The sequence below is a fragment of the Aegilops tauschii genome, chromosome 1, assembly GCF_002575655.3.
Source record: "Aegilops tauschii subsp. strangulata cultivar AL8/78 chromosome 1, Aet v6.0, whole genome shotgun sequence".
Lineage (NCBI taxonomy): Eukaryota > Viridiplantae > Streptophyta > Magnoliopsida > Poales > Poaceae > Aegilops > Aegilops tauschii.
The window spans coordinates 141,028,756-141,041,885 of NC_053035.3; the positions used below are offsets into that span (position 1 = coordinate 141,028,756).

Genomic DNA, 13,130 nt, shown 5'->3' on the forward strand with positions numbered 1-13,130 from the left:
GTGGTTTTGCAATGGAGAAGAGGGAGAGGTGAGATGGTGGTCTTGCAATGGAGAAGAGGGAGAGGCGAGACGGTGATTTTGCAATGGAGAAGATGGAGAGGAGAGGGGGTGGTTTTGCAATGGAGAAGAGGGAGAGGCGATATGGTGGTTTTGGAATGGAGATAATGGAGAGGAGAGGAGGTGGTTTGCAATGGAGAAGAGGGAGAGGAGCATGCGACACCGATTTAGGATTGGACGAGAGGGCCGGCACGCTGTGACTGGATCAAAATCAAAATCAATTTACCCTTCAATTAAGAAAGCGACCCCACCTTAACTAGTCTCGCTTTTATTCTGGGTCATAATTGACCATGATTTCCACTAATAAAATATATGTTATACGTCGCAAAAATAATATAATTTGAAAGTACATTCAGAATACGAACCAAACGATACAATTTTTGGTGACATGCATTCACATTTTGCTTGTCAAATACAGTACGTGGTCAAACTTTGATCCAAAATACGCAAAACAAAAAAATCCTTCCAAGACCAGTGCTGCACCTCTCCTCTTAAACCACCGCTGCTCCTCTCCTGTTCCAATCTAAATCCAGCACCGCTCCTCTCCTCTTCCATTTCAAAACCACCACCCCTCCTCTCCTGTTCCAATCCAAAACCAGCGCCGCTCCTCTCCCGTTCTAATCCAAAACCAGCACCACTCCTCATCTCTTCCATTCAAAAACCATCGCCGGTGAGTGAAGGTGTTGTGGAGAAGTAGATCGATGGAGGAGTACAACCGATACGTGAGGATTGCATACGGCGACCCTGTGAAGCTAGCTAGGATGTTGGAGATATAGTCTTGGTTTGACAACAAGGACCAACTAGCGGCGACGGCGACATCCATGGCCAAATATCTGCAACAGAGCGAAAAGGCGGCGATACTCCTGAAGGGAGTCACGAGGGAGTACATAGAGCTGCTCCTCTGGGCCATGGAGCAAACAGATTCACCGAATCCGATCATGAGGGAGCGGTGGTGAGAGTATCGATCCCAAATGGAGCATCCACCAGAGATTGAAGGATCGAGCATCTACAGGGTGCCGTTTGTGAGGATGCCATGCTAGAGCGGGCCGGTGGAGTCTTCGTCGACCGAACCCAACTGCAAGAGGAGAAAAGCAGTTGGTCCGACGACGCTTCCCCGCCATCCTCTCCCTCGCCGTTCACATCGTCTCACTGCGCCCAACCCAACATTATAATTAGAACCAGCCTAGCAAAATCATGTATTTCAAGAAAGTGGAAATGGGCTGTAATGTTTTAGGAAAAAATAAATGGACCGCATGGACGCTACATTATTTGTTCAGCCAGTCCAACAAATTCGTGTATTTCGAGAAACTGAAAATGAGCTGTAGTTTAAAAAAATGGGCCACGTGGACGCTACATTATTTGTTCACCCAGCCCAGCAAATGGACTATAATTCTCAAAAGAAAAGATCAAATTGACTGTAAATTCTAAAAAAATGGGTTGAATACGTGCCACATTTTTGGAGGCTGAAATGTGGGCCAATAGGTCAAAGCCAACGCAAGTCGTTGTCAACTTAGTCAACAAATGATTCTGACATCGATGGCCGTTGGATTTACATCCAACGACCGGCATCCATCTTCAATCTCTCGTCTTCTTCCTCTAGCGCCGCCGGGACCACCTGCTCCCGCCTCCTGCTGCTAGCAGCTCTGCTTAGCACGCTTCGCTGTGAAGCACTACCCCACCGCCGGCCAGGCCATCCCTCCGCCCTCCACACCTCCTGTTCTTCTCCACCGACTGCCGAACCACGCCGCACCAGAACCAGTTAACCCCCGTACACCTCTCCGTCTGCGACTCCACTCCCGCGTCTTCTCATCTCCGACTCATTCCTATCCGGGGCCTCGCGCGTCGTCCACCACCTTGGATGCGCTCGACGCGGCGTGGTCAATGAAAAAAGAATACTCCCCCTGCTAGCTGGGACCCACCATAGTGGGAGGCTGACTTGTGGGCTTACTAAGTTGACGCGGACAGAGGGCTTTGTCATCTTAGTCAATATGAACGATTCTAGCTCCAGTGATCATACGATGTCCATCCAACGGCCGTAGTGTGTGATGCCCCCGATTTGACCGTACACTAATCATGCACGCAAATGTGTACGATCAAGATCAGGGACTCACGGGAAGATATCACAACTCAACTCTAAAACATAAATAAGTCATACAAGCATCATAATACAAGCCAGGGGCCTCGAGGGCTCGAATACAAGTGCTCGATCACAGACGAGTCAGCGGAAGCAACAATATCTGAGTGCAGACATAAGTTAAACAAGTTTGCCTTAAGAAGGCTAGCACAAACTAGGATACAGATCGAACGAGGCGCAGGCCTCCTGCCTGGGATCCTCCTAACTACTCCTGGTCATCGTCAGCGGGCTGCACGTAGTAGTAGGCACCTCCAGTGTCGTAGGTGTCATCGTCAATGGTGGCGTCTGACTCCTGGACTCCAGCATCTGGTTGCGACAACCAGATAGAAAGGAAAGGGGGAAAAGAGGGAGAGAAGCAACCGTGAGTACTCGTCCAAAGTACTCGCAAGCAAGGAGCTACACTACATATGCATGGGTATATGTGTAAAGGGGCATATCAGTGGACTGAACTGCAGAATGCCAGAATAAAAGGGGGATAGCTAGTCCTGTCGAAGACTACGCTTCTGGCTATCTCCATCTTGCAGCATGTAGAAGAGAGTAGATTGAAGTCCTCCAAGTAGCATCGCATAGCATATTCCTACCCGGCGATCCCCTCCTCGTCGCCCTGTTAGAGAGCGATCACCGGGTTGTATCTGGCACTTGGAAGGGTGTATTTTATTCAGTATCCGGTTCTAGTTGTCATAAGGTCAAGGTACAACTCCGGGTCGTCCTTTTACCGAGGGACACGGCTATTCGAATAGATAAACTTCCCTGCAGGGGTGCACCACATAACCCAACACGCTCGATCCCATTTGGCCGGACACACTTTTCTGGGTCATGCCCGGCCTCGGAAGATCAACACGTCGTAGCCCCACCTAAGCACAACAGAGAGGTCAGCACGCCGGTCTAACCCTATGCGCGCAGGGGTCTGGGCCCATCGCCCTATGCACACCTGCACGTTGCGTACGCGGCCGGAAGCAGACCTAGCCTAGTGGCGTTCCAGTCCAATCCGGCGCGCGTCACTCAGTCGCTGACGTCACGAAGGCTTCGGCTGATACCACGACGCCGGGATACCCATAACTACTCCCGCGTAGATGGTTAGTGCGTATAGACCAAATGGCTAGACTCAGATCAAATACCAAGAACTCGTTATGCGTGTTATGTCAAAGTAACCGCGGACGCCGTCCAGGGCCAGGCCCCCTCTCGCCTAGGTGGTCTCAACCTGCCCTGTCGCTCCGCCACAAAGATCCACTTGCGGGTACTCCTACGAGCCGACCCGACTTTAGTCACCACAGGTGTCATGTATATAGTATATAAGTATATACCCGTGATCACCGCCCAGGTGATCACGGCCCGATAGTATAGCACAGCAGACGGACAACAATGTAGGGCCACTGATGGAAAACTAGCATCCTATACTAAGCATGTAGGATTGCAGGTAAAGGTAACAACAGTAGTAGCAAGGATAGGCTATGCATCAGGATAGGATATCGGAAAGCAGTAACATGCTACACTACTCTATGCAAGCAGTATAGAGAAGAATAGGCGATATCTGGTGATCAAGGGGGGGCTTGCCTGGTTGCTCTGGCAAGTAGGAGGGGTCGTCAACTCCGTAGTCGAACTGGGCAGCAGCAGTGTCGGTCTTGTAGTCTACCGGAGAGAAGAGGGGGAAGAAACAGTAAATACAATGCAAACATAAGCATGACGATGCGTGACATGACAATGAGCAGTGCTAGGTGTGTCCTAACGCGACAGTAGGTGGTACCGGCGAAGGGGGGGAACATCCGGGAAAGTATTCCCGATGTTTCGCGTTTTCGGACAGACGGACCGGAGGGGGAAAGTTGCGAGTTCGATAGGTTAGGGATGTGTGGTGGACGAACGGACAGCGCATCCGGATTTGTCTCGTCGTTCTGAGCAACTTTCATGTACAAAGTATTTCCATCCGAGTTACGGATTAAAAGATATGATTTTCAAAAGAATTTATTAATTTCTGGAATTTAATTAATTATTTAATTTAATTCGAAATTTGGATTTATGACATCAGCATGATGTCATGCTGACGTCAGCAGTCAACGTTGACCGTTGACCTGGTCAACCTCACAGGTGGGTCCCACCTGTCAGGGGCTGTTAGCTAATTAACTACTGTTTAATTAAATTAACTAACTAATTAGATTAATTTAAACATGATTAATTAACTTAATTAATTTAGTTAGTTAATTAATTAATTAAATTTATTTTTATTTTATTTATTTATTAATTAATTAATTTTTATTAATTAATTTATTTTTTTATTTTTTTTATTTTTTAAAACCATTTTTTTCGTTCGGTGGGCGCAAGGGCCCACCTGTCTGTGGCCCAAGGGGGTTCGGGCCCAGGGGCAGTGGCTCAGGGGGGGAGGCCCCACCTGGCAGTGGCCCAGGGGGCCAAAGTGGGGGCGCGGGTGGCCGGTGCGGGCGTGGAAGCCCGTGTGCGGCGCGGGCGACGGACGTGGTGCGGGCGGACCCGGCGACGAGTGCCGCGGGCAGAGGAAGTGGCCGAGCGGCGACCAGCACGCGGGGGCGGCACGGCGTGGCCATGGCCGGAGCGGGGCGAGGCCGCGGTGGTGCGCGGCCAGCCGCCGGAGGTGGCGCAGAGGGGTGAGGCCACCGTGGCGACGGGGCGCTGCAGCCCGACTGGTCCCTGGCATCGGCGGGGGCGGAGGAAGGCATCGGCCAGGGCAAGGGACAGGGCGAACGGAGGGGGGCCGTGGGGGCGCGGTGGTGGAGGCGGTGAGCGCGGCGACGAGCGCGGCCGAGCGCGCGCGGGGCGCGGCGACCGCGGCGAGCAGGGGAGGGGACGAGTACGGGGCGAGGGAGAGAGAGAAGGGGCGCGGCTCACTGTGGCCGTAGGGGAGTGGCAGCGGGGCTCGAGGTGGGGGACGGGGACGACGGCGACGTGGGAGCAGGCCGGCGGGGAGGTCCGGCGAGGAAGAGCTCCGGCGTGGAGGAGGACGATGACGAGCGATGAAGGCGAGGCGGGTAAGCGGTGAGTGACGGCGTCGGGGGCGGCTCCGGGGCGACGTGGCAGCGGCGGGATGGCGCCGGCGACGTGGTGGTGGTTGGCGACGGCGTCAAGGCGAGCGGGGCGACGTCGGGGCGAGCGGGGCGACGGGGTGGAGCCCGATCCGATCTGGATCGGGGGAGGGAGGGGGAGAGTGGGGGTGTGTCGGTGGAGTGGGTGGGGGTGAGGGGATAAGGTGGGGTGGGTGGCCGGCTGGGCCTGGGGGTTGGCCCAGTTGGGCCACGGCCCAGGGGTGGTTTCTCCTTTTTTTTTGCTTTCTCTTTTGGATTTTCTTTCTTTTATTTATTTTCTTTTCTGTTTTATTTCAATTTAAATTATTTAGGCATTTTATAAAGATGTGTTTACTACACCATATTTACTTATGCAAAATATGGCATCTCCCGAACATTTTTGTTTTAAATTTTAAAAAACTTTTATTGTCGACATAAATTTAAATTTGAATTTTGAAATGGTTTGACCTAACGGTAGATTAGCAACAGTAACTGTGGTGATGTGGCACCATTAGCGTGGGATTACTGTAGCTTGATTATCCGGGCGTTACATAGTGCTTCTTCAACCTCTGGTCTTCTTACTCCAGCCGCCCAAACCAGCGCCGGTCGTGCCGCCTGCTCCTGCCTCCCGTGGCCGGCTGTGTTGCCGCGGAGGCCTTACCACCCCTACTACTCCCACCGCTGGTCAGGCCATCCCTCTACTCACCCATACCCCCTGTTATTCTGCGGCGACGGCAGCCTCAAACCGCAGCCGAACCAGTGAACCCTCGTACTCCTCTCTGCGTGGGCATCCAATGCCGTGTCTTCCATGGCTCCACCCCTTCCTAGGCCTCGCCGTTGTCCACCTCCTTGGTGCCCTCGGTGCGGCGTGATCAATGTGGTCAAGGAACGACTTCCATCAGAAGAGTACTATACGTGGAGAGGCTGATAGCTGGGTCCACGGCCGCAGCAAGGAAGTGCAACCTTATTATGCGCAAAATAATGATTCCTCCACCTGACAGCACAGACCCACTAGACGGGCCACCGTATTCGCGAAAAAACGTTTCCCCCCTGACTGCTAGGACCCACCAGCTACATCTTCGCACTCAAGGAAGTGCCTCCTTATCCTCCCTGACAGTCGGGACCCACCTGGTCGAAGCGTATGTAGTGTTGTCATTCTGGTCGCGAACGTGTACGTACATACTGGTCGATCGGTCTGTCTGCAGGCTGCAGCGATGAACCGTGGCCGAGTAAGGAAGGGCACGTGTCGTAGTAGAGGCGCACATGTAGCATGTACACGTACGTACGGCGAGGGTGCAAGAAAGTAAATACAACCACGTACGTACATACGGGCGGGGTCTCGAACGCCTACTCACGCATACGTACGGCCAGGGCTCGTGTACATGGAGAGGCAGCGACGGCGTCCTATTCAAGCCAACCGGCTGGGTCGGAACGGAGAAACTACGTCGTCGCGTTCATCGGGAGGCAACGGAATGTGTCGTGTTAAACGGGAGCCAACCGGCTTGGACGGAACAACCGAAATGAGGCCTGGTGTACCGCAGAACCGAGGAAACGGCCTTGTGTTCGATCGTCTACGGTCGAAATGGCACCGCGAGGGGTGTGGCATACCGCAAAACGGAGGAAACGGACTTCCCTTGGACCTCCTATGGTCGAAACGAGGTCCTGTTGATCAGGAGGGGTGTGGCGTACCGCGAAACGGAGGAAACGGACTTGTGTTGGAGCGCTACAGTCGAAACGTGGGTCCTGTTCATCGGGAGGGGTGTGGCGTACCACAAAACGGGACTCCACGGGCTAATGTTCATCTCCACCGTCGACCTCCTCCAGCCTCCACCTGCGACTGTTCTTCCACGGCGTCTCCCTCCTGCCTCCACCAGCTATTGTTCATCCATGGGCTCCTGTTCATCCAGCCTCCACCGCTCCTCCACGGGCTACTGTTCAACCAGCCCTCTCCATGGGGTCCTGTTCAACCACCCCTCCACGGGCTACTGTTCATCCAGCACTCCACCGGCTACTGTTCAACCAGCCCTCCACGGGCTCCTGTTCATCCATCCTCCATGGGGGCCTGTTCATCCACCCCCAACCGGCTCGATCGATCGGGGTCCTGTTCATCCAGCGGCAACGGCCTCTACTACCACGGGGTCCTGTTCATCCAACCCCCACCGGGAACTGTTCATCCACCCCCCAACAACGCTCACTGTTCATCAAGAGGCAGCAGGTTCAATCGGCTTCGTTAGCAGTAGTAGCAAAGGAATCGCTCGATCGGGTTCAGTTAACAGCCAGATCGATCAATCGCTCGGGTTCAGTAACGCGTAGCCTGCAGTGCAATCGCTCGGGTTCAGTAGGCGAACGCCTCGCTCGGGTTCAGTTAGAGCCCAACGCCTCGCACCCACGCACGTACGTGTACGAGAGAAACACACATCGCTCGGCCTCGACCACCCACCGTAACCGGGAACCCCCCGATATTTTCCTCTCCCTCGCTTCTACCACGGTTTTTTTCCGTCATGGACGACCCAAAGAATGTCATGCAGTTGCGTCTCCGGCCCGCCCAGGACGAAAAGCCATTTTCTGTCATGATTTTTTGTGATAGGAGTAGGAGCCCACCACATCTATGATGATACCGGGTTTTGTCACAATTATCGTCATAGAAGTGTCATCAGCATGACCGATTTTTTTTTGTTTGGCCCAAAATGTAACGGATGTGTCTTTTTTTTGTAGTGTTGGGAGCCTCCGTTGTGATGTGGAGTTGAACTAAGAAGTTTGTAAGGGCAAGGAGATCGCCTACTTCATGAAGATCTACCCGAGTGAGGCAAGTCCTTCGTGGGCGATGGCCATGGTGGGATAGACAAGGTTGCTTCTTCGTGGACCTTTCATGGGTGGAGCCCTCTGTGGACGCACGCAACCGTTACCCTTTGTGGGTTGAATTCTCCATCAACGTGGACGTACGATAGCACCACCTATCGAAACCACGCCAAAAATTCTACCCGTCACCATTGCGTTTGCATACTCCAATCACATCCCTTTATATTTTTGCAAATTGCATGCTTTACCTTTTCCGCTGCCTATACTCTTGTCATGCCTGCTTGAAATGTATTGTGTGTGCCTTAATATGTGCTAATGTCCACCTTAACTTGAAGAAATTAAAAACTGCCACTTTTGCTTATTAAGGGCACCCCCCTCTAGACCTCTCTTCTCGATCCTTTTAGGCCCCCTCATGCCAACATCATCAGTGGCAAAATGATGTTCCGCCACAAGACTCGCCCTGATGGTTCTCTCGAGCGCTACAAGGCTCGCTTAGTGGTGCGTGGCTTCCGCCAGCACGCCGACATGGACTTCACCGACACCTTCGCCCCGGTTGTCAAACCGGGCACGATTCATATAGTGTTGCAGCTGGCAGTCTCTCGTGCCTGGCCTGTGCATCAGTTGGATGTCTCCAACGCCTTCTTGCATGGCTATCTCACTAAGCAGGTGTTCTGTGAGCAGCCCACTGGCTTCGTTGACACTGAGCATCCTGACCACGTGTGCTTGCTGTCCCGTTCTCCTTATGGTCTAAAGCAGGCGCCCTGGGCATGGTACCAGCATATTGCGGCATTTCTGTAGCAGATTGGGTTTCACACCACTCGCTCTGATGCTTCCCTATTCGTCTATTATTAGGGCGCCGCCATCGCATATCTGCTGCTCTATGTCGACGATATCATCCTAACGACATCCTCTCCTGAGCTCCTCCAGCAGCTCACGGCTCGTCTTCGTGATGCGTTTGCCCTCAAGGATCTCAGAGCTCTGCATTACTTCCTTGGCATCGAGGTTGTTCGCCGCGCAGACGGGTTCTTTCTGCATCAGCAGAAGTATGCTCATGAGTTGCTCGAGCGAGCGGGTATGCTTAACTGCAAGCCGACCACCACGCCCGTTGACACTAAGGCGAAGGTCTCTGCTCTGGAGGAATCTCCTGTGCCTGACGCAGTGTTCTACCGCTCCATCGTCGGCGCCTTGCATTATCTCACTCTCACTTGCCCCGACCTGCAATATGCTGTGCAGCAGGTGTGCCTTCACATGCACTCCCCTCGTGACTCGCATTGGACTCTGGTGAAGCGTATTCTTCGGTACATGCGTGACACTATGACCTTGATACTCACCCTGACGGCCTCCGCCTCCACCGACGTTGTCGCCTACTCTGATGCCGACTGAGCTGGCTGCCCCGACACTCGTCGCTCCACGTCAGGCTACTGTGTCTATCTCGGGTCCTCACTGATTTCGTGGTCGTTCAAGCGACAACCCACGGTCTCTCGCTTGAGTGCTGAGGAGGAGTATCGGCTGGCTCCGACAGCTGCTGCAGGAGTTGCTTTGTGAGGTTCACAAGGCCACGATTATTTACTGCGACAACGTCTCCGCCGTTTACCTCTCTGCCAACCCTATTCATCATCGTCGCATGAAGCATATTTAGCTTGACATACACTTCGTTCGTGAACATGTGGCACTTGGGAGAGTTCGCGTTCTCCACGTTCCTACCGCTGAACAGTTCACCGGTGTTATGACCAAGGGACTACCGACCTTAGTTTTCGAGGAGTTTCGGATCCAGTCTCTGCGTCTCCGGCGACGTTTCGACTGGGGGGGGAGGGGGGATTGTTGAGCGAACGTTGTCCTCTGTACATGTATAAGACAAGGGTCTTGTATTTATACCGTTGTATATCTCTCTCTCCCTCTCGTATATTTATACATCTTGGAAGACAAGTAGAGGTTGGTAGGTCTACCATGTACCTATATATGTGCATTACACACACGATTAATGAATTATCGATGCACACAATCCCTTCTTTCCCGCACCCATGTTACTTTGAACGCCAGCAACCATGATTATCCGCCGCGTCGCCCTTGTTATTTTTTGCCTCGGAACCTCAAAATTTTGAAGATAGCCCTGTCCGCTGTTTATTGTCCTAGCTGGCGATGACATGTAAATGCCTTTTGGGGGTCACATGACCAAAGATATTTTTGCCTACACATGCCGACTGGGTGGGTCGCCACCGTCGTTCTAATAAACAACGCTCTAGTCCATGGACCAGGCGCACGCTCCATCGAAGCTTGCTGGCGTTCCCTGCCCTCGGGGTCTGCGCATGGATAACTCGTGGGTGGGCCCGCCTCTCCCTTCACCCCGCAGATTTTTGTACCCGCCCGTGCAAGGAACCCACCAAACCGATTAGCCCAACCCAGCCATTCCCCAAGCAGCAGAGGCGGAGAAAAAGACAGCCGGCGGCACAGGAGGGGAGGCCAGGCCAACCACCGGTCGGAGCGGCGGCGGCGGCGGCGGTGGGTATCCGAGTTTCTGTCATGGTGGGCCTCGTAGGTGGCGGCGCGCGGGCCTGGAGGCTCAGCGACGAGGCGGCTAACGGCGCAGGTGGAGGAGGGGTGGCGACGGAGGCGGACTACATGCGGCGGCTGCACGGCCACGCGCCCGGCGAGAACCAGTGCACCTCCGCTCTCGTCAAGCATATCAAGGCCCCCGTCCACCTCGTGAGACCCCCATCCTTTCCCTCCCTGCCCCTCCCCCTCCTTTGCTGTACCTTTCACTGTTGCGTGGGTTAATGGATTCTGATGCCGTGCTTGCCTCGGTTGGTGGGTATTTCCTGGATCTGGGATTCTAGTTTTGCTGCGCTTTGTTTGGCGATCTTGTTCGGCTATTGGCTTGTTGACGTGTTTGTGATAGAATTCAATGGCCCAAATCTCCCGTGCAGATGGATAGCTCTTTCATTGCGCGGACTGTTTGATTCATGTACTACTGTGTTTGCAGGTTTGGTCGCTAGTGCGGAGCTTCGACCAGCCGCAGCGGTACAAGCCGTTCGTCAGCCGCTGCGTGGTGCGCGGTGGCGACCTCGAGATCGGCAGCGTGCGGGAGGTCAACGTCAAGACCGGCCTGCCGGCCACAACTAGCACCGAGAGGCTCGAGCAGCTGGATGACGACGAGCATATCCTCAGTGTCAAGTTTGTTGGAGGCGATCACCGGCTCAGGGTTCGTGCTTTCACTAGCCATTTCTTGCTCTACTTCTTACTAGTGCCTAAATGCTCCATTACAAGTCTAGTGCCTAGATGCTCCATTACAAGTCTGATGCTAACATAGTCATAGATAATAATAGCTAGATAATATAAAATTGAATGCAAATAACTTTGTCTGCCATATTAGAATGAGCCAGCCCCCTTACAGAATTATTATGCACGGGTAAAGGCTGTCTAGAAATTCCCTTCTCCAGACCCCACCTTGTGTGGGTGCTTTGAGCATGGGTACGCCCTTCATTAGAACTAATAATGGTCTCATTGAGAATGTTGGGATTTCCACAACGATCGCAAACCCCTCAGATAGAATCTGAGAATAAAACTCCAGAATGGCCACCCCTCAATTCAAGAGAAGAGTACCGATTGGATCAAGAAGAAAAATCCTATTATATGAGGGGTCTTGGAAACTGTTGTGACGCTTTGGTGACGAAGGTCACCGGGGTGACTTGTGACAAATGATAGCATTTTACTCACTTTGTGTACATTTGTAATTACTAATTGGAAAGGAAGCATTTAGCTTTTGAAGAGATCATAAGTGCTTGTCCTGCAGTTTTACAAAATCAGGTATTTGACCCACTAAGGAAGGAACACGGTCATAATAGTTTGGAGTGTGATTTTCTTGCGTTGTCTACCTTCTCTAGAAGGAACATGATGTGCATGTGGTATGATAAAAAAAAAACATGATGTGCATGTGGTTTCACTGTATCTTGAACCTTGCAAGAAGTTGAAAAGTTAAGTTTTTGTTGATGGACATGCCTGCACTGATGATCTTTAAGCTTCTGTTTGATCTATACTGATCTGATGCGTTTCCACTTTTTCAGAACTACTCATCCATCATAACAGTCCACCCACAGAGTATTGATGGGCGGCCAGGGACACTTGTGATCGAGTCCTTCGTGGTTGATGTGCCCGACGGCAACACAAAGGATGAGACTTGCTACTTCGTTGAGGCCGTGATCAAGTGCAACCTCACATCTCTCGCTGAGGTATCGGAGCGGCTAGCAGTTCAGTCACCTACATCGCCGCTTGAACAATAGCATCCTCACGGGCACGGACTTGTGAATCGGCATGAATAAGAAAGAAGCTTCAAAGGCTAGCAGGAAATTATCTTTTACAGACCGGTAGATTCTCCATTTTCTTCCATATATATGTCTCTCGTAAGGATTAGTATGTAGACTTGTGTACTTGTACTAGTAGCTAGTGATGCTTTAGATCTTAGCAACTGCACCTAGCTACCTCATGGTTATGTATGCATACCTAGTATGTGTATGTAACAGGGAAGCATATGGAGTGGTTTTGCCTCTTTGGTGCATTTGAGACAACTAGATGCCTACTGTACTATGTTCTTGGATAACATTCCACTAACGCTTGGGGTTGAGGATTTTGACTTGTAGATTTTGGAATGGCGCTGTAATATATACATTGGTGGAAGAGTTCTCCTCGCTGTTATTGAGATGGAAGTAAATGGATAATTTATCTCTGTAGCACCGTAGTCAAAGGATATGAGGGCATATCCGTTTCAGCAATTTTTGGTTAATCATGGGTTCTTGGGGTTGTAATTGACATGATTGGTGAGAAAAATGTCTGAGTTTTCCTGTGTAAAGTTAGGTTGCCAACCGTTTGAATGCCAATAGAAAGTCACGAGGACGAGGAAAGAAGATGATCCTTCTATGCTTCTCCTTCATGCTTGCTTAGCTAAGCTCACATTGATTTGAAGTCAAACAATTAAAGTCTCGTCGTTCTAATCCTCTTGTTGTAACTTGTAAGTACCTTTCTAATCATGTGTAGATAAGCCAAGGCATCACTTTCAATGCTAGAAGCTCCTGAAATGACTTCTAGAAAGAAAAGAAAAGAAAAAGTCTATGCTGGGC

At 51.9% G+C, this 13,130-nt stretch overlaps 1 protein-coding gene across 1 annotated transcript; it reads left to right on the forward strand.

Annotated features, from left to right (window-relative positions):
• Positions 1-10,364: 10,364 nt before the first annotated feature.
• Positions 10,365-12,743, forward strand: LOC109780783 (abscisic acid receptor PYL5). The gene is made up of 3 exons (XM_020339365.4): positions 10,365-10,722; positions 11,000-11,218; positions 12,081-12,743. The coding sequence occupies exons 1-3, from the start codon at positions 10,540-10,542 to the stop codon at positions 12,294-12,296; spliced, it is 618 nt and encodes a 205-aa protein (XP_020194954.1). The 5' UTR covers positions 10,365-10,539; the 3' UTR covers positions 12,297-12,743.
• The last annotated feature ends 387 nt before the right edge of the window (positions 12,744-13,130 follow it).

What these genes read in the sequence shown, in the direction of transcription:
- LOC109780783 (XM_020339365.4), top strand. Translation starts at nt 10,540, where the DNA reads ATGGTGGGCCTCGTAGGTGGCGGCGCGCGGGCCTGGAGGCTCAGCGAC. An exon ending in TCAAGGCCCCCGTCCACCTC is followed by an intron (nt 10,723 to 10,999) that starts GTGAGACCCCCA and finishes CTGTGTTTGCAG; the next exon opens with GTTTGGTCGCTAGTGCGGAG. An exon ending in GAGGCGATCACCGGCTCAGG is followed by an intron (nt 11,219 to 12,080) that starts GTTCGTGCTTTC and finishes CCACTTTTTCAG; the next exon opens with AACTACTCATCCATCATAAC.